The 24,426-nt window shown below is 47.8% G+C and overlaps 1 protein-coding gene across 2 annotated transcripts; it reads right to left on the bottom strand.

Moving 5' to 3' along the window:
- Nucleotides 1-956: 956 nt before the first annotated feature.
- qtrt2 (queuine tRNA-ribosyltransferase accessory subunit 2) lies at nucleotides 957-23,753 on the bottom strand. 2 transcript variants are annotated; one of them, XM_084185004.1, is made up of 9 exons: nucleotides 23,712-23,753; nucleotides 22,990-23,194; nucleotides 19,243-19,298; nucleotides 18,234-18,310; nucleotides 16,106-16,315; nucleotides 14,231-14,430; nucleotides 9,580-9,758; nucleotides 3,032-3,143; nucleotides 957-2,692 (listed from the first exon to the last, which is right to left on the bottom strand). In XM_084185004.1, exons 2-9 carry the CDS (start codon nucleotides 23,187-23,189, stop codon nucleotides 2,422-2,424), a joined length of 1,305 nt encoding a protein of 434 aa, XP_084041130.1. In that variant the 5' UTR covers nucleotides 23,190-23,194; nucleotides 23,712-23,753; the 3' UTR covers nucleotides 957-2,421. The 2 variants fall into 2 exon arrangements, with proteins under 2 accessions (XP_084041130.1, XP_084041129.1); XM_084185003.1 differs by having other exon boundaries at nucleotides 22,990-23,190; nucleotides 23,712-23,747.
- Nucleotides 23,754-24,426: the final 673 nt, after the last annotated feature.

A 24,426-nucleotide genomic window follows, 5' to 3' on the forward strand; every position in this document is an offset into this window, starting at 1 on the left:
CGGCCTTAATCCTTGTTACACACCACCTCCCTGGCTCTGTCAAACAGGCCGCAAATTGCTGGCAGAGAGAGCAGGTTAAAGAAGAGAGGGCCCATTCTCCTCAGTAGCTGCCATTGAAGTCGATAGTAATCTGGCTGGCGTGTGTCCAGGACCGATGTGTAAGACATCACACAGAAAAGTTGTGGAGAAACTTTTAAAAGATCTGCTGAAGTCTCAGTCAGTGTAATTAGTTCAAGCGGGCTGTGGGGCCCACCTGCTGCGTGTGTGCCACTCACGGACCCCTTTTAAATCTACATTTCTATTTTTTAAATATTTTTTAGACGCTCTTATCCAGAGTGGCTTACAGGGGTAATTAGGGTTGTGTGCTTTGTTCAAATACTGCCCGCTGTCAATCACATCCCCCACAGCAGGCCACACACACATTCACACGCTCTAAAACATTACATAATTCCCACGAACACACGCACGAATACCTACACACAAATTCACACCAGAACTCAAACTCGCACGTGCCCACCTGCATTAATGCTCAATCACTCACACACACACTCACCTGTCACACACAAAAACTCAGTCACATGCAGACACACACACACACACACACACAGTTACACACCAATGCTCTCACAATAATTCCACCCACCCCGCAGTCACAGTCACAATCCTTCAAAAGAGACTGTATTGTCTCCATCTCAAACGGCCGTGGTGACCAGCTGCCATATCTTGATCTGTTCTCAGCAGGAGCTGAAAAGTAAAACCTCCAGTTAACCTCAACCAAACCTCTGGGGAACAGAACCACTGACAAACACTAGCACATATGTATGCATGTAGAGACCGTATCAATGTGACTATATAACACCAGATAGTGTATTCCTCATGGACGTTGCATCAGTCACTGTTATACAGAGTGTGTGTGTGTGTTTGCATACAGAAAATAAATTGATAAAACCGCCAGGTAAAAAGCACATCTCATTCAATTTATTAGACGTGGGAAAATCCCATCCCATCGTTCATCAGATACTTGACTGGGTGCGAAAAATATTAATTACAGAAAGAAAAAAAAGAGAAAGAGGGAGATGTAAATGACAAACAGATAAATAAAGCAACAGGCAGTGATGCTGACAGCATCAGAGGGGTTTATAGAAGGGCAATTCCACGGTAACGCCGAGATCGATTTTCTTCACTTTAAAATGCATGTGAAACTAAAACCACTGATTGCAATGTTAAACCATACAACTGATTGCAATGTTTAAACCATACAACTGATTGCAATGTTTAAACCATACAACTGATTGCAATGTTTAAACCATACAACTGATTGCAATGTTTAAACCATACAACTGATTGCAATGTTAAACCATACAACTGATTGCAATGTTAAACCATACAACTGATTGCAATGTTAAACCATACAACTGATTGCAATGTTAAACCATACAACTGATTGCAATGTTAAACCATACAACTGATTGCAAAGTTAGTTGAAGAACAGTGCAGATGCAAAGTTTGGTAACAGAACGACGGTTTGCGTTGTTTGAGCAGTCATTGTGTTACAAACATTGCATCTGCACTGTTCTTCAAGTAAATGTGTTTTTGTAAAATTCTCTCTGGAAATTGTTAAAAGTAGTCCTCGTGCAGAGCTGTATCATTAGTTTAACTTTGCAATCATTGTTTTTTGTTTGAAAAATCGTAGTCTCAGCATCACTTTGTTACTGTGGAATTGCCCAGAACTAACAATGTAAAAAAAGCAATCCAGAAAGCAAGAGAGACTGGCAACGAGGCCAGGCCACACACCAAAGCTCAGCGGAAACACGTTGTCTTGTTAACGTATTTCAGGCAGAAGCAGGGCCAGGGAGGTTTCCTGCCATTTCTCCCCAAACTCTATTTGGGCTGTTTGTTGTCCCACTGGTCCGTGCTCCACTTCCTGTTATGTTAATGAGTACTGGGGGCATTACTTATCTGCTGACCTCGATACGATACACAACTGTCCTCCTTGGCTCTTTCTGCCTCTCACTTGTAATTCCATCTTCCCTTCTTCTCCCTCTGGCCCCCTTTCCACTGGCCCTCCACCTCCTCCTCCCTCTCCCGTCATATCTTTTTTATTTGTTGACATGCCTGTTGTTTTTACGGATGACTACCGCCCCGCTGCAAAGCCAATTTCCCCTTGGAATCCCCAAAATGCATCCTGACTGCCTGAAAGTAATCACTGATCTGACATGACTGGGTAGGTGAGAGCAATTAAAACGGAAACTTTGCTTTCATCTAGCCACCTGTCAAACCCACAGATCCTCCTCAAGGACGGAGAAAAAGGTCTCCCAACACTTTCACCTGGATCACTCCCTCCATTCCTCCCACATTCCCAATAACCCTTCCATTTCCTCTCCCCTCCATTCCACCTTCTCCCCAGCCTCTCCAACAAACCTACCCATCCTTCTCCCCAGCCCCCTCCCTGTTCACCCCCTTGCCTCGTCCTTCTAGTACTCTCTTCTTGAGGTGGTCCAGCCTGTTGCTGGCCAGCGCCCCCCTCAGGGCGGTGAAGAAGGCGCAGTAGTGGGCCGTGTTGTGGAGCATGAGCAGGACTCCAGCCAGCAGCTCATTGGTCACCAGCAGGTGGTGTAGGTACGCCCTCTGGTGGTTCCTACAGCAGTAGCAGCCACACCCGTCCACCAGGGGACTGAAGTCGTCTCTGTACCTGGAGAGCAGAGGGTCATACACACGGACAGACACCCAGAGTAACACACACACACACACACACACACACACACAGAGGAAACAGGCACACACACACACACACAGAGGAAACAGGCACACACACACACACACACACACACACACACAGAGGAAACAGGCACACACACACACAGAGGAAACAGGCACACACACACACACACACACAGAGTAAACAGGCACACACACACACACACACACACAGAGGAAACAGGCACACACACGTTCCTTTGAGTAGAGTGAGAGGGCCAGAGGCACACGTGTACACACACACCAACTGGCACAAACACAAATGGACACAAACCTCTTATCTTTCAGGTTGATCTCAAATGGAGTCATCTTGGTTTGGTCTTCTTGGGGATTATCAGTTCCATTCTTCTGACCTACATCAGCTTCCGACTTGTCCAACTCCACAACTGCCAAAATACATACCAATCAAATCAATCCGTTTAGCCACACCCATTCAACTAGACCAATCTGATCCATTCACTGAACCCACACATTCCAAAGTCCACAGCAGTCAGATCATGTCCTAAAACCATACATCCTAAACCAATTATGGTCCAGTGTGTTCTAATTTCACGCTCTTCTCCTTTGCGACAAAGGAATATCAATATTTGCTGAATTCAAGCCCCCGTCCACCAAAACAAACAACCCCACCACACACACACAGGAAATGTTTCTTGCCCACCAGCTTCATTAAATAGTTATCAGGTACTTCCATCTAGAGAGCAGCTGAGGTCAACTGGAGGGCAAACAGAATGATCCAGTCAGTGTGAGGAGAGACAGAGAGAGACAGAGAAGTGGGCAAGAGGGAGAAACGAGAGGGGGAGAGAATAGCCTATACATGTAATAAATAGGAGAGAGAGAGAGAGAGAGAGAGAGAGAGAGAGACACACACCTCTCAGCTTCCCTATCAAATCTAAAAATCTCTAACAGAAAACCGAAGAAAAGTAACAACAGTGACAAATGGTTTGATGAAGAATGCAAAAACCTAAGAAAGAAATGGAGAAACATATCCAACCAAAAATATAGAGACCCAGAAAACCTGAGCCTACGCCTTCACTTTGGTGAATCACTAAAACAATACAGAAATACACTACGGAAAAAGAAGGAACAGCATGTCAGAAATCAGCTCAGTGTAATTGAAGAATCCATAGACTAACCACTTCTGGGAAAATTGGAAAACACTAAACAAACAACAACACGAAGAGCTATCTATCCAAAATGGAGATGTATGGGTAAACCACTTCTCCAATCTTTTTGGCCCTATAACAAAGAACAAACAGCAAAAAAATATACATGATCAAATGCTAATCTTAGAATCAACTATTAAAGACTACCAGAACCCATTGGATTCTCCAATTACATTGAATGAACTACAGGACAAAATACAAACCCTCCAACCCAAAAAGGCCTGTGGTGTTGATGGTATCCTCAATGAAATGATAAAATATACAGACCACAAATTCCAATTAGCTATACTTAAACTATTTAACATCATCCTTAGCTCTGGCATCTTCCCCAATATTTGGAACCAAGGACTGATCACCCCAATCCACAAAAGTGAAGACAAAATTGACCCCAATAACTACCGTGGGATATGCGTCAACAGCAACCTTGGGAAAATCCTCTGCATTATCATTAACAGCAGACTAGTTCATTTCCTCAGTGAAAACAATGTACTGAGCAAATGTCAAATTGGCTTTTTACCAAATTACCGTACGACAGACCACGTATTCACCCTGCACACCCTAATTGACAAACAAACAAATCAAAACAAAGCCAAATCTTCTCATGCTTTGTTGATTTCGAAAAAGCTTTTGACTCAATTTGGCATGAGGGTCTGCTTTACAAATTGATGGAAAGTGGTGTTGGGGGAAAAACATACGACATTATAAAATCCATGTATACAAACAACAAGTGTGCGGTTAAATTTGGCAAAAAACACAAATTTATTTTCACAGGGCCGTGGGGTGAGACAGGGATGCAGTTTAAGCCCCACCCTCTTCAACATATATATCAACAAATTGGCGAGGGCACAAGAACAGTCTGCAGCACCCGGCCTCACCCTACTAGAATCTGAAGTCAAATGTCTACTGTTTGCTGATGATCTGGTCACCAACAAAGGAGGGCCTACAGCAGCACCTAGATCTTCTGCACAGATTCTGTCAGACCTGGGCCCTGACAGTAAATCTCAGTAAGACAAAAATAATGGTGTTCCAAAAAAGGTTGAGTTGCCAGGACCACAAATACAAATTCCATCTAGACACCTTTGCCCTAGAGCACACAAAAAACTATACATACCTCGGCCTAAACATCAGCGCCACAGGTAACTCTGCATGCAGAATTCTGCAAAAATATCCTCAGTGTACAACGAAAAACACCAATTAATGCATGCAGAGCAGAATTAGCACGATACCCACTAAATATCAAAATCCAGAAAAGAGCCGTTAAATTCTATAACCACTTAAAAGGAAGCGATTCCCAAACCTTCCATAACAAAGCCATCACCTACAGAGAGATGAACTTGGAGAAGAGTCCCCTAAGTAAGCTGGTCCTGGGGCTCTATTCACAAACAGACCCCACAGAGCCCCAGGACAACAACAACAACACAATTAGACCCAACCAAATCATGAGAAAACAAAAAGAGAATTACTTGACACATTAGAAAGAATTTACAAAAAAAACTGAGCAAACTAGAATGCTATTTGGCTCTAAACAGAGAATACAGTGGCAGAACACCTGACCACTGTGACTGACCCAAACTGAAGGAAAGCTTTGACTATGTACAGACTCAGTGAGCATAGCCTTGCTATTGAGAAAGGCCGCTGTAGGCAGACCTGGCTCTCAAGAGAAGACAGGCTATGTGCACACTGCCCACAAAATGAGGTGGAAACTGAGCTGCACTTCCTAACCTCCTGCCAAATGTATGACCATATTAGAGACACCTATTTCCCTCGGATTACAGAGATCCACAAAGAATTCAAAAACAAACCCAATTTTGATAAACTCCCTTATCTACTGGGTGAAAAACCAATGTGCCATCACAGCTGCAATATTTGTGACCTGTTGCCACAAGAAAAGTGCAACCAGTGAAGAACAAACACCATTGTAAATACAACCCATATTTATGTTTTTTTATTTTCCCATTTGTACTTTAACTATTTGCACATTGTTACAACACTGTATATATACATAATTACATTTGAAATGTCTTTATTCTTTTGGAACTTCTGAGTGTAATGTTTACGCTTAATATTTATTGTTTATTTCACTTTTGTTTACTATCTACTTCACTTGCTTTGGCAATGTTAACATACGTTTCCCATGCCAATAAAGCCCTTAAATTGAAATTGAAATGAATTGAGAGAGAGAGAGGGGGATGGTTAAGGGTGAAAACAAGAGCGGCGAGAACAACAGGACAAGGGGGGGGGGGACAAAGGAGGTGGGAAAATAGGTAAAAATGGGGAGGAGAGAGCGAGAGAAAGATTTAAGGTGAGAAATACAAATCAGGTCAGGAGGGAGTGATAGTAAAGAGAGAGAGGAAAAAAGGGATGGACGGAGGGAGAGGGAGAGTAAAGAGGGAAGGAGGAAGAGTGAATAGAGGGAGTGATCTGAAGAGAGAGGGAGGATAGCGGGAGTGAGAGAGAGGACAAGGATGGCAGGTGGATTAGACAAGGGCCTGTGGTGCCAGAGAAGAGGCAGATTGGGGTGAGGGCTATGGCACCACCTCCCCACGGAGGGATTTGGACGCTCTCTCCTCATTTGCTCATGGACCCAAGTCCTGTCCTAACACTCACCTCCAGTGAACCCCATTACACTCCCCCGTGCAGAATCGATTAGTGCTGTCTGACACTTAAAATCGGTCTGATCCTCACCTTCTGAATCTGAAACTTTGGCCTGATACAGAAACTTTTACAGCTATCAAACTGAAAATCGTTATCAAATAGAAAATCCCGCGGGAGGCTTCAATTTCCCTCAGGAACGCTTTAATCATATTGTTTTATTTTCCTTTATCAGAGATTAACGGCATGATTTAATGTATCTTTTTTCTGGGGTAACAGTGAGATCATCCATTGATTTCATTTCACCATCTGACTCGTTGGGTTCGTATCTCCACCCAGTTCTTTTATTTGACCGAGGGCTAGAAAATGCATACGGCCTCTTATCCCCGCAAACAAACACACACACACACACACACACACACACACACTTTGTCTCCATTTATCGTGTTCACACACAGCGAGGGACGCAATTATAAAGAAACACTTTCTATCATATTCACACAGTTATTAAAAAACACACGGACACACACACACACACACACTCGCTGGCCTTTTGCTGCCATAATTCCCAGTGGTATTGAACTGGAATCTGGTTGAAAACAAAGTGTGTTGATTCATTCATGACGTTAAGCCAAAGAAGCCTCTCTTCAACAGAGAGATCTGTCTACAGTGGCAGAAGGATCTGAGTGAATTACAGACTACTGTACGCTGCTGGGCTCCCTGCGGTGAGGGGAAAGCCCAACGCTCCATGACTACTCTTCATCATCCTCCTCCTCATCATCAACAACGTACTGATTATCATCAATTATCTTCAACAGCGTGATCACAGGCTTCCCCCATGAAAGCCCACTGTAATGTTTAATCATGTATGTTTTAAATCAACGCAACGAGAGTACTGGGGTTAGTATCATTCCCACACACAAATCATCACCGTAACTATCATCAAAGACATCATTACCAAAACACTGTCAAGATAGTCAATAACACCATCACGACCATCATCGTCACACACACACGAAGAGTCAGACGCAGGCTCTGAAAGGTCAGGAGAGCTGTAACACTAGGATGCTACTACGGAGTTAGGCAGACCTACAACCAGGCCCAGAGGTATTTTCGCCTATCCGGTCTTTCAGAGCTGTAACCACTGAAGCAGTAGAAAGGAGTGAAAGGGGCTGAAGGTCCAAATGGAGCGGGTCCATGGTTCTAACAGTACTGTATCACACCTGTCAGTGTGGAGCGGGTCCATGGTTCTAACAGTACTGTATCACACCTGTCAGTGTGGAGCGGGTCCATGGTTCTAACAGTACTGTATCACACCTGTCAGTGTGGAGCGGGTCCATGGTTCTGACAGTACTGTATCACACCTGTCAGTGTGGAGCGGGTCCATGGTTCTGACAGTACTGTATCACACCTGTCAGTGTGGAGCGGGTCCATGGTTCTAACAGTACTGTATCACACCTGTCAGTGTGGAGCGGGTCCATGGTTCTAACAGTACTGTATCACACCTGTCAGTGTGGAGCGGGTCCATGGTTCTGACAGTACTGTATCACACCTGTCAGTGTGGAGCGGGTCCATGGTTCTGACAGTACTGTATCACACCTGTCAGTGTGGAGCGGGTCCATGGTTCTAACAGTACTGTATCACACCTGTCAGTGTGGAGCGGGTCCATGGTTCTAACAGTACTGTATCACACCTGTCAGTGTGGAGCGGGTCCATGGTTCTAACAGTACTGTATCACACCTGTCAGTGTGGAGCGGGTCCATGGTTCTAACAGTACTGTATCACACCTGTCAGTGTGGAGCGGGTCCATGGTTCTGACAGTACTGTATCACACCTGTCAGTGTGGAGCGGGTCCATGGTTCTGACAGTACTGTATCACACCTGTCAGTGTGGAGCGGGTCCATGGTTGACAGTACTGTATCACACCTGTCAGTGTGGAGCGGGTCCATGGTTCTAACAGTACTGTATCACACCTGTCAGTGTGGAGCGGGTCCATGGTTCTAACAGTACTGTATCACACCTGTCAGTGTGGAGCGGGTCCATGGTTCTGACAGTACTGTATCACACCTGTCAGTGTGGAGCGGGTCCATGGTTCTAACAGTACTGTATCACACCTGTCAGTGTGGAGCGGGTCCATGGTTCTAACAGTACTGTATCACACCTGTCAGTGTGGAGCGGGTCCATGGTTCTAACAGTACTGTATCACACCTGTCAGTGTGGAGCGGGTCCATGGTTCTAACAGTACTGTATCACACCTGTCAGTGTGGAGCGGGTCCATGGTTCTAACAGTACTGTATCACACCTGTCAGTGTGGAGCGGGTCCATGGTTCTGACAGTACTGTATCACACCTGTCAGTGTGGAGCGGGTCCATGGTTCTGACAGTACTGTATCACACCTGTCAGTGTGGAGCGGGTCCATGGTTCTGACAGTACTGTATCACACCTGTCAGTGTGGAGCGGGTCCATGGTTCTAACAGTACTGTATCACACCTGTCAGTGTGGAGCGGGTCCATGGTTCTAACAGTACTGTATCACACCTGTCAGTGTGGAGCGGGTCCATGGTTCTAACAGTACTGTATCACACCTGTCAGTGTGGAGCGGGTCCATGGTTCTAACAGTACTGTATCACACCTGTCAGTGTGGAGCGGGTCCATGGTTCTGACAGTACTGTATCACACCTGTCAGTGTGGAGCGGGTCCATGGTTCTGACAGTACTGTATCACACCTGTCAGTGTGGAGCGGGTCCATGGTTCTGACAGTACTGTATCACACCTGTTAGTGGTCCATGGTTCTGACAGTACTGTTTCACAGCTGTCAGTGGTCCATGGTTCTGACAGTACTGCATCACAGCTGTCAGTGGTCCATGGTTCTGACAGTACTGCATCACAGCTGTCAGTGGTCCATGGTTCTGACAGTACTGTATCACAGCTGTCAGTGGTCCATGGTTCTGACAGTACTGTATCACAGCTGTCAATGTGTTCTCAAAATATCAAAAGTAGCCGGCCACATAAGGGTTAGTAGTCAGGTATTTGGCTGGTAGTTGGCGCTTATGGAACACACTGACCTGTTGGGGGTGCCTGTACATCTGTACCTGCTGCCTCTGGGTCAGTGGTGATGTTGAAGGGGAAGGTGAGAGCACAGCCTCGCTCTGTCACCTGGAAGGGGAAGAAGCTCTCAAACAGGTCCACTCCAGCCTCCACGCACGCCAACACCTCGTCTGGCCGCCCCACACCCTGCAGCAGTCTGACAGACAGAGAGACAGAAACGTATTACACTGTTGATCAATGATTGAATTATAGGCAATACGCGCTCTATCAGACGTACTGAAAGACAGACTCTTATCCATCTTTCTTATCTATCAGTGTTATCCCTGAAGCACTACAGATGCAGCATATCGCTCTCTCTCTCATTCAAACACCAAAACCAATACAAAAACTGAACATCCACACACAGAACAGATGCATGCTCACAAAGCAGACAGAAAAAATCCTCCTGAAACCCATTCCCCCCCTTAACCCACTTCACCCTCACTCTCTCTACTCACAGAGGTTTCAGTTAACCTTCTCTCTCTGCTTCACTGCCTCGAGTTTCCAGCGCCAAACCCATTTACCATCCTATAATGAGTCTTTGTTGGCCAGAGGGAGGGAGTGGATCTCCCAGCACCACCACAACCCAGGGGCAGGCTGACCCAGCACAGGCCCGATGGAGCCTCTTTCCATTAAGGAAACCCAGTACGGCCCAAAGGGAGCGTCTGGAATTATGGCCTATAGCACCACCTCTCTCTCCACCCCAGAGCCCCAGTCGGCTTCCTCACCTCCAGGGCAAGGGGGAATAGCTTAGTGGTTAAGAGCGTTGTGCCAGTAACCGAAAGGTCGCAGGTTCTAATCCCTGAGCCGACTAGGTGAAAAATCTGTCGATGTGCCCTTGAGCAAGGCACTTAACCCTAATTGCTCCTGTAAGTCGCTCTGGATAAGAGCGTCTGCTAAATGACTAAAATGTAAAAATGAATAGGACAGAGGTCAGAGGGAGGGGTCTACTCTCCAGCCAGGCCAGTATTCCCAGTGCAGCTGGAAGAAGAGTGGGAACGGGGTTGCCATGGCTCCCAGGAGGGAAGTCAGGGGTTGTCATGGTTTCCTGGAGATTCTGAGTGATGGGAGGGAAGAAGGAAGGGAGTGGTGTCTGTCTTCCTCTTAGTCTCCCACTGTGAGAGTAAAATAAATCTGAGGGCTTTGCATAGGCGCCTTGTTGAGTTTTTTGGTGGAACTGAAAAAAATGCCTGGAACGTAAAATAAAAGTTATTAACCAGTTCCCATGCTTTAAAAAAAGAACGGTTCTGTTCCAGAACAGAATAGATCACTTTCCTTCCTGGTTCTGATTCTGTTCCTCTAAAAATGTATTAATTTTTGGGTTCTGTTCCCTGAACCGGTTCCAACCCCTGGTTTTCACAGGTGTCACATGATCACTCAATTAGAGCCATTAATTGGTCAGTCAGTCCTCTCCCCTCACCTGGTCCCTGCTGTACATTCTAAATCTGTCGGTGAGTGAGAGGTGAGAACTGCAGAAACAGAGAAGAGTGGAGAGAGAAGAGCCAGACTGCAGAGGAGAGACAGAGAGGAGTGGAGAGAGGGAATAGACAGACTGCAACAGAGGAGAGAAGAGACAGGAGTGGAGAGAGGGAATAGACAGACTGGAACGGAGGAGAGAAGAGACAGAGAAGTGGAGAGAGGGAATAGACAGACTGCAGCAGAGAAGAGAAGAGACAGGAGTGGAGAGAGGGAATAGACAGACTGCAACAGAGAAGAGAAGAGACAGGAGTGGAGAGAGGGAATAGACATACTGGAACAGAGGAGAGAAGAGAAGAGACAGGAGTGGAGAGAGGGAATAGACAGACTGGAACAGAGGAGAGAAGAGACAGGAGTGGAGAGAGGGAATAGACAGACTGGAACAGAGGAGAGAAGAGACAGGAGTGGAGAGAGGGAATAGACAGACTGGAACAGAGGAGAGAAGAGACAGGAGTGGAGAGAGGGAATAGACAGACTGGAACAGAGAAGAGAAGAGACAGGAGTGGAGAGAGGGAATAGACAGACTGGAACAGAGAAGATAAGAGACAGAGGAGTGGAGAGAGGGAATAGACAGACTGGAACAGAGGAGAGAAGAGACAGGAGTGGAGAGAGGGAATAGACAGACTGGAACAGAGGAGAGAAGAGACAGGAGTGGAGAGAGGGAATAGACAGACTGGAACAGAGGAGAGAAGAGACAGGAGTGGAGAGAGGGAATAGACAGACTGGAACAGAGAAGAGAAGAGACAGGAGTGGAGAGAGGGAATAGACAGACTGGAACAGAGAAGAGAAGAGAGAGGAGTGGAGAGAGGGAATAGACAGACTGGAACAGAGGAGAGAAGAGACAGAGGAGTGGAGAGAGGGAATAGACAGACTGGAACAGAGGAGAGAAGAGACAGGAGTGGAGAGAGGGAATAGACAGACTGGAACAGAGGAGAGAAGAGAAGAGACAGGAGTGGAGAGAGGGAATAGACAGACTGGAACAGAGGAGAGAAGAGAAGAGACAGGAGTGGAGAGAGGGAATAGACAGACTGGAACAGAGGAGAGAAGAGAAGAGACAGGAGTGGAGAGAGGGAATAGACAGACTGGAACAGAGGAGAGAAGAGAAGAGACAGGAGTGGAGAGAGGGAATAGACAGACTGGAACAGAGGAGAGAAGAGAAGAGACAGGAGTGGAGAGAGGGAATAGACAGACTGGAACAGAGGAGAGAAGAGAAGAGACAGGAGTGGAGAGAGGGAATAGACAGACTGGAACAGAGGAGAGAAGAGAAGAGACAGGAGTGGAGAGAGGGAATAGACAGACTGGAACAGAGGAGAGAAGAGAAGAGACAGGAGTGGAGAGAGGGAATAGACAGACTGGAACAGAGGAGAGAAGAGAAGAGACAGGAGTGGAGAGAGGGAATAGACAGACTGGAACAGAGGAGAGAAGAGAAGAGACAGGAGTGGAGAGAGGGAATAGACAGACTGGAACAGAGAAGAGAAGAGACAGAGGAGTGGAGAGAGGGAATAGACAGACTGGAACAGAGGAGAGAAGAGACAGAGAGGGAATAGACAGACTGGAACAGAGAAGAGAAGAGACAGAGGAGTGGAGAGAGGGAATAGACAGATTGGAACAGAGGAGAGAAGAGAGAGTGGAGAGGGAGATAAAAAAGAATCCATACCTCCTTTAACACTTTTTAATTAAGGATGAAGGAGCATTGATATTTAAGGTTTATGGGTGTGTGGGTGTAGACAGGGAGAGTGTAGGAAGGGTAACAGCTGGCAACTGGAGCTGATGTGGAGGGGCACTTTAGCCTAAAATCAGGTTTGACTTCGCTAGCTAGAGCGTATGAAGAGTTAACGGGCAGGGTTGCCAACTCAGTAGCTTTGATCTTTGTCATTGAGACATTTCAGACGCCTGCCGGCAACTTTTCTTCCCTCTGAAAGCGATTAGCAACATTCAGATACTTTTTACGGCAGCCTGAGTTTTTGATAGATTTACCAACTAACTTTTACTGTTGTGAAACAGCCGAGAGGAAGGAGGGGGAGGGGAGAGAGAGAGAGAGAGCGAGAGTGTTGGAGAGAGAGAGCGATTGAGAGAGAGAGAGAGAGCGAGAGAAAGTGTGTTGGAGAGAGCGAGCGAGAGCGACAGAGAGAGAGCGCGAGTGTTAGAGAGAGAGAGCGAGAGAGAGTGTGTTGGAGAGAGCGAGAGCAAGAGCGAGTGTGTTGGAGAGAGCGAGAGCAAGAGCGAGTGTGTTGGAGAGAGAGAGCGAGAGCAAGAGCGAGTGTGTTGGAGAGAGAGAGCGAGAGCAAGAGCGAGTGTGTTGGAGAGAGAGAGAGAGAGAGAGCGAGAGAGACAGTGAGAGAGAAGCTGCCTGAGGCAGAGCTCTAACACACACACAGTGCTGAGAAAGAGCACAGCGGAGGAACTGCAAATCGGTGTGTTTTGAAGGTATAGTCATAATAGACATAACATAGTGGGTTATGTCATTCCTGCCAATGCATTCTACAGAAGGGAGCTTATAGACCCCTTTCCAGTACACGACACACTGATGTCACACACAGATGCGAGCGACTCTTGGCTGCAGTAAGGAAGCCATCGCCATCTGTGCCCATTTAACATAGCCTATATTTAAGTTTTTATTAACTCACTTTTTTGGGTTCTCATACAATTATGTTTTGATTATTGCTTGAACAGTTGCTAAGATTATATTTGGTTGTGATCTTTGCAAAATAACTGTTTTGGATGCAGCAGTTGTTAGATAGAATGCTAACACTCATTGACATAGGCTGTAGCAAAAGCTAGCCAAAGAGCCATTTTACTGGTTGAAGTTGAAGTGTTTGTTAAGTATAATGCAGTTGATTTGTGATGACAAACATTATATTAAGCAGGACATTCATACGAGCCTTAAAATCCAATTATAATCAAAAAGTAGTGTGAAATGCACTCATAAGCAACATGTAAATAGAGGCTTTTTTTACTGGCGTTCTATAAGAACTCCCCCGTGTTCTGCCACCAACTTGTGCGCATCACCCTCGTGTGGCAATGTTTGCAAACAAAGAAAGGGGTCTATAGATGTGTGATGCATCCATGTAGTACCTCTGAAGAGTTTCTGTATGCTATATAAAGCCTTAATAAGATGTTATTTGTTTAAGGTGGGACCACACACACACACACCTGGGTTTGTCCTCAGGCAGCTCCTTGATGATGGCGGTGATGAGCTGGGTCCGGAGGTGCTGCTCCATGGCTGCAGTATGGAGGCCGTCCAGACAGAATCCTCCTACTGGCCGCTTGGCCGTCTCCCTGGCCGACCGCACCCTCTCCTCCAGCACATCCCCTCCCTCCACCACCCCAAACACCTCCACCCCACTCAGCTCCTGGAGACCACAGAGAGAGAAAGACAGGGTTCATACACATTATGATAGATGGAATTGTATTACTTTTCACCAAATTACCATTTACATTTTTGTCATTTTAGCAGACGCTCTTATCCAGAGCAACTTACAGTTAGTGAGTGCATACATTTTTCATACTGGCCCCCCGTGGGAAACGAACCCACAACCCTGGCGTTGCAAACACCATGCTCTACCAACTGAGCTACACGGGATCTACAATTGGCGGCCTCTCTATGTACAAAAGTAAGCATAATGTGGTATCGACTCTGGGAGGCTGCTCTCGATGATTCCATGTACCTTCTCCTGTCTTTGAGCAAGGCACTTAACCCCCCACAAAGTAAAATACCTGTGGTCAACTGTATAAAACACGTGGTCAACCTTCAGTCCGGAGAGCTACTGGGTATGCAGGCTTTTGATCAAGCCCTGCTCAAACCCGTCAGAGACAGTTTATCAAGATCGAGTCTCTAAAATGTGGTGTGTTAGAGGGGGACAGGAAAAAAAGCCTGCACACCCATTAGCTCTCCTGGAGGATGGTTGACCACCCTTGATGTAAAACACTGCAACATTACAACCCAATACATTTGATGTCTTTTTGAAATAATTAGCTCATTCAATATATTAAAAGATCAAATGGCTATGGTAGGCTACAAATCTTTTTATTCAGCTGAAGCAAGCCCACACATTTTCTTCAGTCATATTTAGCTACCTTAGAAGTGTTTACTTTGCAGGCTGACTAGCATCTATTGAGTTACAATGCCCCATACATTGGATGCCCAAATCAACTAGAAGTATCTACAAAACAAGATTTGAATCCACATAATCCAAAAGAAAGGCTACATCTAACCATTTTTCCAAAAATGTATGTTCACGACTCACAAATTATTTTGATTCACATGATTCGATTCGAACCAAACCCCAACTAATACAATGGCGAAGTGAATCGTTCATTTCATAAAAAAGAATTGTTTAAATGAATCATATGATTCGTTCAAAGAAGTAAATCAACTTTGTATGGCCTTATTCGCAAGTGTCTGTGGTTTTCTGGGACATTGATGACGGAAATATTTATAGCTTAACGGTTAACTAGAGGGTACAAGATTTCAATTGTCTACCTACCTAGTTAGTCTGTTCTCTATCATATTTTATATGCTCGGCCTACCTGCTGCTGGATTGTCCGACTGCCCCTCTCTCCTTGAGAAACGGCCCACTCGTCTTGCACCCATGCAGGTGATGTTCACAAACACGCTGAAGTGTCATTCCGAGCCTGGCTGATATGTTGATATTTATTTGATTTTTAAAATATTTAAAAACTGTGCCTAAATAAGTTACATTAACAGAAATGTAATTAATTTACATGACTTTTCCAAAACTTTTCGGATTTTATCATTTTCCAAAACTTTTCCAGGCCTGGAAAACACCATTTTTAAATTCTACGACTTTTTCAGGATTTTCATGACCGTACGAACCCTGGAAAAGGGTGAGAGAGAGAGAGATTTTGACAGTGTAAAAAAAAAGTAGCCTGTGTCTGTACAGTATGCTTATAAATGACTGCCACACCCCATGTAAGTGAAGCTTTTAAATGTCATTCCTCTAATATTGGGAGCATCATCATGGCCTTGTGTGAGGGAGGCTCCAGCAGCAGCAATCCCAGACAGACCTGTGTTTTGTGGTGCAGCAGCAGACACTCATCCAAGTGGGCCAGGGTGCGGTCCACTGACTTGCGGACCCTCTTGCGAGACGTGTTGATCTGCCAAGTCTCTCCGTCAGCCATGCTCTGGTACAGGTCTGGCTGGACAGCCTTCTGAAGAGCCATGAACTTAGCTACCGTCAGCTCGATACGACCGCCACTGCCCCACACAGACACCGTCTGGAACAAATATAGACAGTGTTAGCACAGATAGAACAATGAGACAGATATTTCACCGGATGTATAAATGTGAAGCATCCTCTTGGCGTTTCCACTCAATACCATATATGGTGATAGAGGAAGCCCATTGGCCGGCAGTTGGAGAAGATGGAGCCAGATAGATTCTGGCCGACATTCTGCTTATTTTCTCATTGACGAAAACTTTTGATCTCAACACAGTTCTGTTCACAAAACTAGAACCTGTTACAAACAGAGTGAACTACATTTTGTAGAATTTACAATTTACCAAAGTTTTTAAAAAATAGCGTTGTTTAGAAGAGTGCAAATGCAAATTCACAGAAATTTTGCTAATGTATTACAAATTAAAAACAGAAATACCTTATTTACATAAGTAATCAGACTCTTTGCTATGAGACTCGAAATTGAGCTCAGGTGCATCCTGTTTCCATTGATCATCCTTGAGATGTTTCTACAACTTGATTGGAGTCTACCTGTGGTAAATTCAATTGATTGGACATGATTTGGAAAGGCACACACCTGTCTATATAAGGCCCCACAGTTGACAGTGCATGTCAGAGCAAAAAGCAAGCCATGAGGTCGAAGGAATTGTCTGTAGAGCTCCGAGACAAGATTGTGTCGAGGCACAGATCTGGGGAAGGGTACCAAAACATTTCTGTAGCATTGAAGGTCCCCAAGAACACAGTGGCCTCCATCATTCTTAAAAATGGAAGAAGTTTGGAACCACCAAGACTCTTCCTAGAGCTGGCCGCCCGGGCCAAACTGAGCAATTGGGGGAGAAGGGCCATGGTCAGGGAGGTGGGGAAGAAGGGCCTTGGTCAGGGAGGTGGGGGAGAACCCGATGGTCACTCTGACAGAGCTCTAGAGTTCCTCTGTGGAGATGGGAGTCCCTTCCAGAAGGACAACCATCTCTGCAGCACTCCACCAATCAGGTCTTTATGGTAGAGTGGCCAGACGGAAGCCACTCCTCAGGAAAAGGCACATGACAGCCCGCTTGGAGTTTGCCAAAAGGCACCTAAAGACTCCAAGACCATGAGAAACAAGATTATCTGGTCTGATGAAGATTGAACTCTTTGGCCTGAATGCCAAGCGTCACATCTGGAGGAAACCTGGCACCATCCCTACGGTGAAGCATGGTGGTGGCAGCATCATGCTGTGGGGATGTTTTTCAGCGGCATGGACTAGGAGACAAGTCAGGATCGAGGCAAAGATGAACGAACCAAAGTACAGAGAGATCCTTGATGAAAACCTGCTCCAGAGCGCTCAAGACCTCTCTCTCTCACCTTCTAGCCGGACAACGACTCTAGGCACACAGCCAAAAAAACGCAGGAGTGGCTTCGGTACAAGTCTCTGAATTTCCTTGAATGGCCCAGCCAGAGCACAGACTTGAACCCGATCGAACATCTCTGGAGAGACCTGAAAATAGCTGTGCAGCAACGCTCCCCATCCAACCTGACAGAGCTTGAGAGGATCTGCAGATACAGGTGTGCCAAGCTTGTAGCGTCATACCTAAGACTCGAGGCTGTAATCGCTGCCAAAGTACTGAGTAAAGGGTCTGAATACTTATGTAAATGTAATCTTTCCGTTATTTTTTGCAAAAACTTCAAAAAATACAGTTTTTGCTTTGTCATTGTGGGGTATTGTACGTAGATTGATGAGAAAAAACAATTTAAGCAATTTTAGAATAAGGCTGTAACGTAACAAAATGTGGAAAAAGTCAAGGGGTCTGAATACTTTCCGAATGCACTGTAGTTCTGCAAATCTTTGGTGTTAGTGTCAACTACACAGACACTCAATCCCACTTAACTCCCAGACATGTAAAGCATTTAGACAGACACCAATGCTTAGTCTAAAATATGATTTGTGCTGGATAAGTAGACCCCCAAACATGACCTCTGACCTTGTTGGTGATGTGACCTGGGGGGCATGAGGTCGCAGGGTCGTGGAGGGAGCAGTACAACACTGTGTCATGAAGACCTGTGAACGGTCAACCGCAGTATTAAAGCATGCATCCTACTGCAGAACAGACAGCACAGCAACAACGTGTACAGTAGCATGAGTAATAGTCTAGACAGTGCAAGAGCGCACACAGCAGCAGGAGGCAGATACATAGACTAGTTGGTAATGTCAGATAGTTCGCTCATTCTGTTAACTACACACTGGAAGCCATGTGGCCTTATCAGAGGCCAGCTGTGAGAGAAGATCAGAAGGTGACAAAACCAGAACCTAAACAAAAACAACAAGCACTGGCAGGCAGCGGCACGTTCATTTTTAATTACCCAATCAGGTTGCTCCCTCCTTGCCCGCCTCAAGACACAATGTAATAATTCCCTGCGTGTGAACAACAAGTGCTGGGACGCTAATTATATTTTCTCATTTCAACTTGGCTTGCCCAGGGGCAGGAAACAGCTCAGTGGTGCCACACTACAGCTAGCCATCTCTGTTAGAGAGTGATGAGTTTTGACTTTCCTACATGAGGGCTGTTTCAAAGCCATTCAGGACTTATGTGGCGTATTCATTGCTCTTAGAAAGGGCTAAGACTGATTGTGCTTTTCAACAATACACTTCTGCCTCTTCCACTCACAAACATTCAGCAACGAAGTGATTTCCTTTTCTTCTTTATGTCCAAGTACTTTCTAGTTAAGCTGAGACAAAATGTAAAGAAAGTTCTGTACATGTGTACGTGTTAAAAACGAAAGATGCTTTTACGAACGTGCTCTGCGTTTATGCATGCATTTGCATTAATGAAACCGTGGTCACTCAGTAGTGTATGTATAATAGGACATGCTCTAAGCATATGAATGCATGCCACATGTTTGACTTTCCTAATGCAAGGCGCAGTCAAAAGTGTAGAGCAGAGACAGTAGATGTAGTGAGGCATAATTTCAACAGGAATATTCAGTACCAACCTGCAAACTTCCTGACTCCCTCCTTGAACTCCTCCAATACTTCTTGGTGTTCTGCTCTAAAGGAAAGACACACAAAGCAAGTCTATTAAATACTATCTTACCGTGTGTTCGAGAGAGAGAGACAGCGCGAGAGAGAGAGACAGAGAGAAAGAGAGATAGAGGCAGAAAGACAGAGCGAGAGCGAGAGACACAGAGCGAGAGACAGAGCGTGAGACAGAGAGAGAGCGCGAGAGAGAGACACAGAGCAAGCGAGAGAAAGCGCGAGAGCGAGACACAGAGCAAGCGAGAGAAAGCGCGAGAGCGAGACACAGAGCAAGCGAGAGAAAGCGCGAGACACAGGGCGAGAGAGAGCGCGAGACACAGGGCGAGAGAGAGCGCGAGACACAGGGCGAGAGAGAGCGCGAGACACAGGGCGAGAGAGAGCGCGAGACACAGGGCGAGAGAGAGCGCGAGACACAGGGCGAGAGAGAGCGCGAGACACAGGGCGAGAGAGAGCGCGAGACACAGGGCGAGAGAGAGCGCGAGACACAGGGCGAGAGAGAGCGCGAGACACAGGGCGAGAGAGAGCGCGAGACACAGGGCGAGAGAGAGCGCGAGACACAGGGCGAGAGAGAGCGCGAGACACAGGGCGAGAGAGAGCGCGAGACACAGGGCGAGAGAGAGCGCGAGACACAGGGCGAGAGAGAGCGCGAGACACAGGGCGAGAGAGAGCGCGAGACACAGGGCGAGAGAGAGCGCGAGACACAGGGCGAGAGAGAGCGCGAGACACAGGGCGAGAGAGAGCGCGAGACACAGGGCGAGAGAGAGCGCGAGACACAGGGCGAGAGAGAGCGCGAGACACAGGGCGAAAGAGAGCGCGAGACACAGGGCGAGAGAGAGCGCGAGACACAGGGCGAGAGAGAGCGCGAGACACAGGGCGAGAGAGAGCGCGAGACACAGGGCGAGAGAGAGCGCGAGACACAGGGCGAGAGAGAGCGCGAGACACAGGGCGAGAGAGAGCGCGAGACACAGGGCGAGAGAGAGCGCGAGACACATAGGGAGGGAGACAGCGCGCCATAGGGAGGGAGACAGCGCGCCAGAGGGAGGGAGACAGCGCGCCAGAGGGAGGGAGACAGCGCGCCAGAGGGAGGGAGGGAGACAGCGCGCGAGAGCGGGAGGGAGACAGAGCGCGGGAGGGAGACAGAGCGCGAGAGCGAGAGACAGACAGAGCGCGGGAGACAGACAGAGCGCGAGAGAGCGAGAGACAGACAGAGCGCGGGAGACAGACAGAGCGCGAGAGAGCGAGAGACAGACAGAGCGCGAGAGAGCGAGAGACAGACAGAGCGCGAGAGAGCGAGAGACAGACAGAGCGCGAGAGAGCGAGAGACAGACAGAGTGCGAGAGAGCGAGAGACAGACAGAGCGCGAGAGAGCGAGAGACAGACAGAGCGCGAGAGAGCGAGAGACAGACAGAGCGCGAGAGAGCGAGAGACAGACAGACAGCGAGAGAGCGAGAGACAGACAGACAGCGAGAGAGCGAGAGACAGACAGCGCGCGAGAGAGCGAGAGACAGACAGCGCGCGAGAGAGCGAGAGACAGACAGACAGCGAGAGAGCGAGAGACAGACAGACAGCGAGAGAGCGAGAGACAGACAGACAGCGAGAGAGCGAGAGACAGACAGCGCGCGAGAGAGCGAGAGACAGACAGCGCGCGAGAGAGCGAGAGACAGACAGAGCGCGAGAGAGCGAGTGACAGACAGAGCGCGAGAGAGCGAGAGACAGACAGAGCGCGAGAGAGCGAGAGAGAGACAGACAGAGCGCGAGCGAGCGAGAGACAGACAGAGCGCGAGAGAGCGAGAGACAGACAGAGCGCGAGAGACACAGACAGAGCGCGAGAGAGCGAGAGACAGACAGAGCGCGAGAGACAGACAGAGCGCGAGAGAGCGAGAGACAGAGAGCGCGAGAGAGCGACAGACAGAGCGCGAGCGAGCGAGAGACAGACAGAGCGCGAGAGACAGACAGAGTGCGAGAGAGCGAGAGAGACAGACAGAGCGCGAGCGAGCGAGAGACAGACAGAGCGCGAGAGAGCGAGAGACAGACAGAGCGCGAGAGAGCGAGAGACAGACAGACAGCGAGAGAGCGAGAGACAGACAGACAGCGAGAGAGCGAGAGACAGACAGCGCGCGAGAGAGCGAGAGACAGACAGAGCGCGAGAGAGCGAGAGACAGACAGAGCGCGAGAGACACAGACAGAGCGCGAGAGAGCGAGAGACAGACAGAGCGCGAGAGACAGACAGAGCGCGAGAGAGCGAGAGACAGAGAGCGCGAGAGAGCGACAGACAGAGCGCGAGCGAGCGAGAGACAGACAGAGCGCGAGAGACAGACAGAGTGCGAGAGAGCGAGAGAGACAGACAGAGCGCGAGCGAGCGAGAGACAGACAGAGCGCGAGAGAGCGAGAGACAGACAGAGCGCGAGAGAGCGAGAGACAGACAGACAGCGAGAGAGCGAGAGACAGACAGACAGCGAGAGAGCGAGAGACAGACAGCGCGCGAGAGAGCGAGAGACAGACAGCGCGCGAGAGAGCGAGAGACAGACAGACAGCGAGAGAGCGAGAGACAGACAGACAGCGAGAGAGCGAGAGACAGACAGACAGCGAGAGAGCGAGAGACAGACAGCGCGCGAGAGAGCGAGAGACAGACAGCGCGCGAGAGAGCGAGAGACAGACAGAGCGCGAGAGAGCGAGTGACAGACAGAGCGCGAGAGAGCGAGAGACAGACAGAGCGCGAGAGAGCGAGAGAGAGACAGACAGAGCGCGAGCGAGCGAGAGACAGACAGAGCGCGAGAGAGCGAGAGACAGACAGAGCGCGAGAGACACAGACAGAGCGCGAGAGAGCGAGAGACAGACAGAGCGCGAGAGACAGACAGAGCGCGAGAGAGCGAGAGACAGAGAGCGCGAGAGAGCGACAGACAGAGCGCGAGCGAGCGAGAGACAGACAGAGCGCGAGAGACAGACAGAGTGCGAGAGAGCGAGAGAGACAGACAGAGCGCGAGCGAGCGAGAGACAGACAGAGCGCGAGAGACAGACAGAGTGCGAGAGAGCGAGAGACAGACAGAGCGCGAGAGACACAGACAGAGCGCGAGAGAGCGAGAGACAGACAGAGCGCGAGAGACAGACAGAGCGCGAGAGAGCGAGAGACAGAGAGCGCGAGAGAGCGACAGACAGAGCGCGAGCGAGCGAGAGACAGACAGAGCGCGAGAGACAGACAGAGTGCGAGAGAGCGAGAGAGAGACAGACAGAGCGCGAGCGAGCGAGAGACAGACAGAGCGCGAGAGACAGACAGAGTGCGAGAGAGCGAGAGACAGACAGAGCGCGAGAGAGCGAGAGACAGACAGAGCGCGAGAGAGCGAGAGACAGACAGAGCGTGAGAGACAGACAGAGCGCGAGAGACACAGACAGAGCGCGAGAGACAGACAGACAGAGCGCGAGAGACAGACAGACAGAGAGAGAGACAGACAGAGCGAGAGAGAGACAGACAGAGCGAGAGAGAGACAGACAGAGCGAGAGAGGGAGACAGACAGAGCAAGAGAGGGAGACAGACAGAGCAAGAGAGAGAGACAGACCGAGAGAGACAGACAGACAGAACACAAGAGAGAGAGACAGGGCGAGAGAGACAGACAGAGCGCGAGAGAGAGACAGACAGAGCGAGACAGACAGAGCGAGAAAGAGAGAGACAGAGCGAGAAAGAGAGTGCTAATAGAAGAGGCTCTCACAGCGTGTCCAGGGTGAGCTGTGTGATGGAGGGCAGGTTGTTCAGTGTGTGCAAAGTGTCCTGGGTGAGGTGTGGTACCGTGCCGCAGCGGGTGTACAGCAGGCACCCAGGCACCTCCAGGGAGTGCTGTCCTGCCCTGCCCAGCCCCGTCAGCACGCCTAGCCGACAGCCCTGCACCACGAGGGACAGCTCCAACTTCATCCTGCCTGACAGACAGACGAGGGAAACAAGGGGGATGATGAAAGAGAGTGTGCTTGTTCGAAATCGACTGACTGATCTCCAAATCACCTTGAATCATAAATAACTAGTTACTACTCGTTATTATTTGTATATCAGTCAGTCAAGATGTACCCACAATGCATCAAAGATTTGATGCCCACTAACACGCCAGTGTGAAGGGTGGAGTATTTGCATTTGTGGTGCAAGTAGAAAGGCATATATAATAGAAACGGATGATGCCAGTAACCAACATATGTTTACGGTTTAAATGTTTGTCCATACGTACTATGGCCAAAATGGGCAAACAACTGGCTAGCTTGACGATGTTGTTAGCAATCGCTAACACTACTGTAGTTAAATTCAGTGGCGTTTTTATAGTCCAGTATACTAACAAATGTTTATATTTGTCTGATTTCCGAAACCCTAGACAAAGCTCAAGAGGATAAAGTAACGTTTTCATCTTTTTAAAACAGAGTCATTGAACGTTTAGCATCTTTCGCTTACCAGGAACCAAAGCACGTGAAAACTACACGTCGCGGGGTTATCAACGGTGCTCGGGTCACTTCCATAATACGTCATCCTTTTCGGAGCTTGCAGAGAGGGGTCGTCACTATTTAACACAGCCACAAAGTCATAATTATGTCTAAACTCCGCCTATTTCTAAAACGTATCTTCTTAAAATCTGATGCTAACCCTAACCACACTCCTAACCTTTTGCCTAAACCTAACCTTAAATGAAGACCAAAAAGCACATTTTAGTTTTCATTTTCACGATATGTTGACTTTGTGGCTGTGGTAACTAGTGACAACTTGCACACGTCTCATTACAAAACCTAATTTGTTCTTGAATAAACTGAGAGTGTGTGCATATATTATAACAATTGCAAACCCTTTCTGTGGGACTATGATAATACCGTGTGGACTTTGCACATTCAATCGAGGTTGACTTGGCGTCTATTTTTACAACACAGTCAAACGTTCAACATTTGGGGAGGAGTCCAAAGTTACTATAGTTACCAAAGGGACGCTTCTGTTGACAAAAGGTTGAAATGGGACTTGTAGTTTACTAATGCCACTGTCAAGCAAACAGTGCGTTTGAGAAACGTGGCTATTGACTACATTACCAAGGCATCTCGTTCTATTTTCAGCGCACTAGCAAACAGCAGAACAGCATGGAGCTAGCTACATCACTTTTGGATTAGCTTCAAATACCTACTTC

This window comes from Coregonus lavaretus (assembly GCF_964263955.1).
Source record: "Coregonus lavaretus genome assembly, chromosome: 2".
In the NCBI taxonomy this organism is placed as follows: Eukaryota; Metazoa; Chordata; class Actinopteri; order Salmoniformes; family Salmonidae; genus Coregonus; species Coregonus lavaretus.

Excerpts from the sequence above, each read along its gene's own strand:
- qtrt2 (XM_084185004.1), bottom strand. The coding sequence starts at position 23,189 with ATGAAGTTGGAGCTGTCCCTCGTGGTGCAGGGCTGTCGGCTAGGCGTG. Across the intron at positions 16,316-18,233 it reads CAGGTCACATCACCAACAAG|ACGGTGTCTGTGTGGGGCAG; the intron begins GTCAGAGGTCAT and ends TATTTGTTCCAG. Across the intron at positions 2,693-3,031 it reads ATCAACCTGAAAGATAAGAG|GTACAGAGACGACTTCAGTC; the intron begins GTTTGTGTCCAT and ends TCTGCTCTCCAG.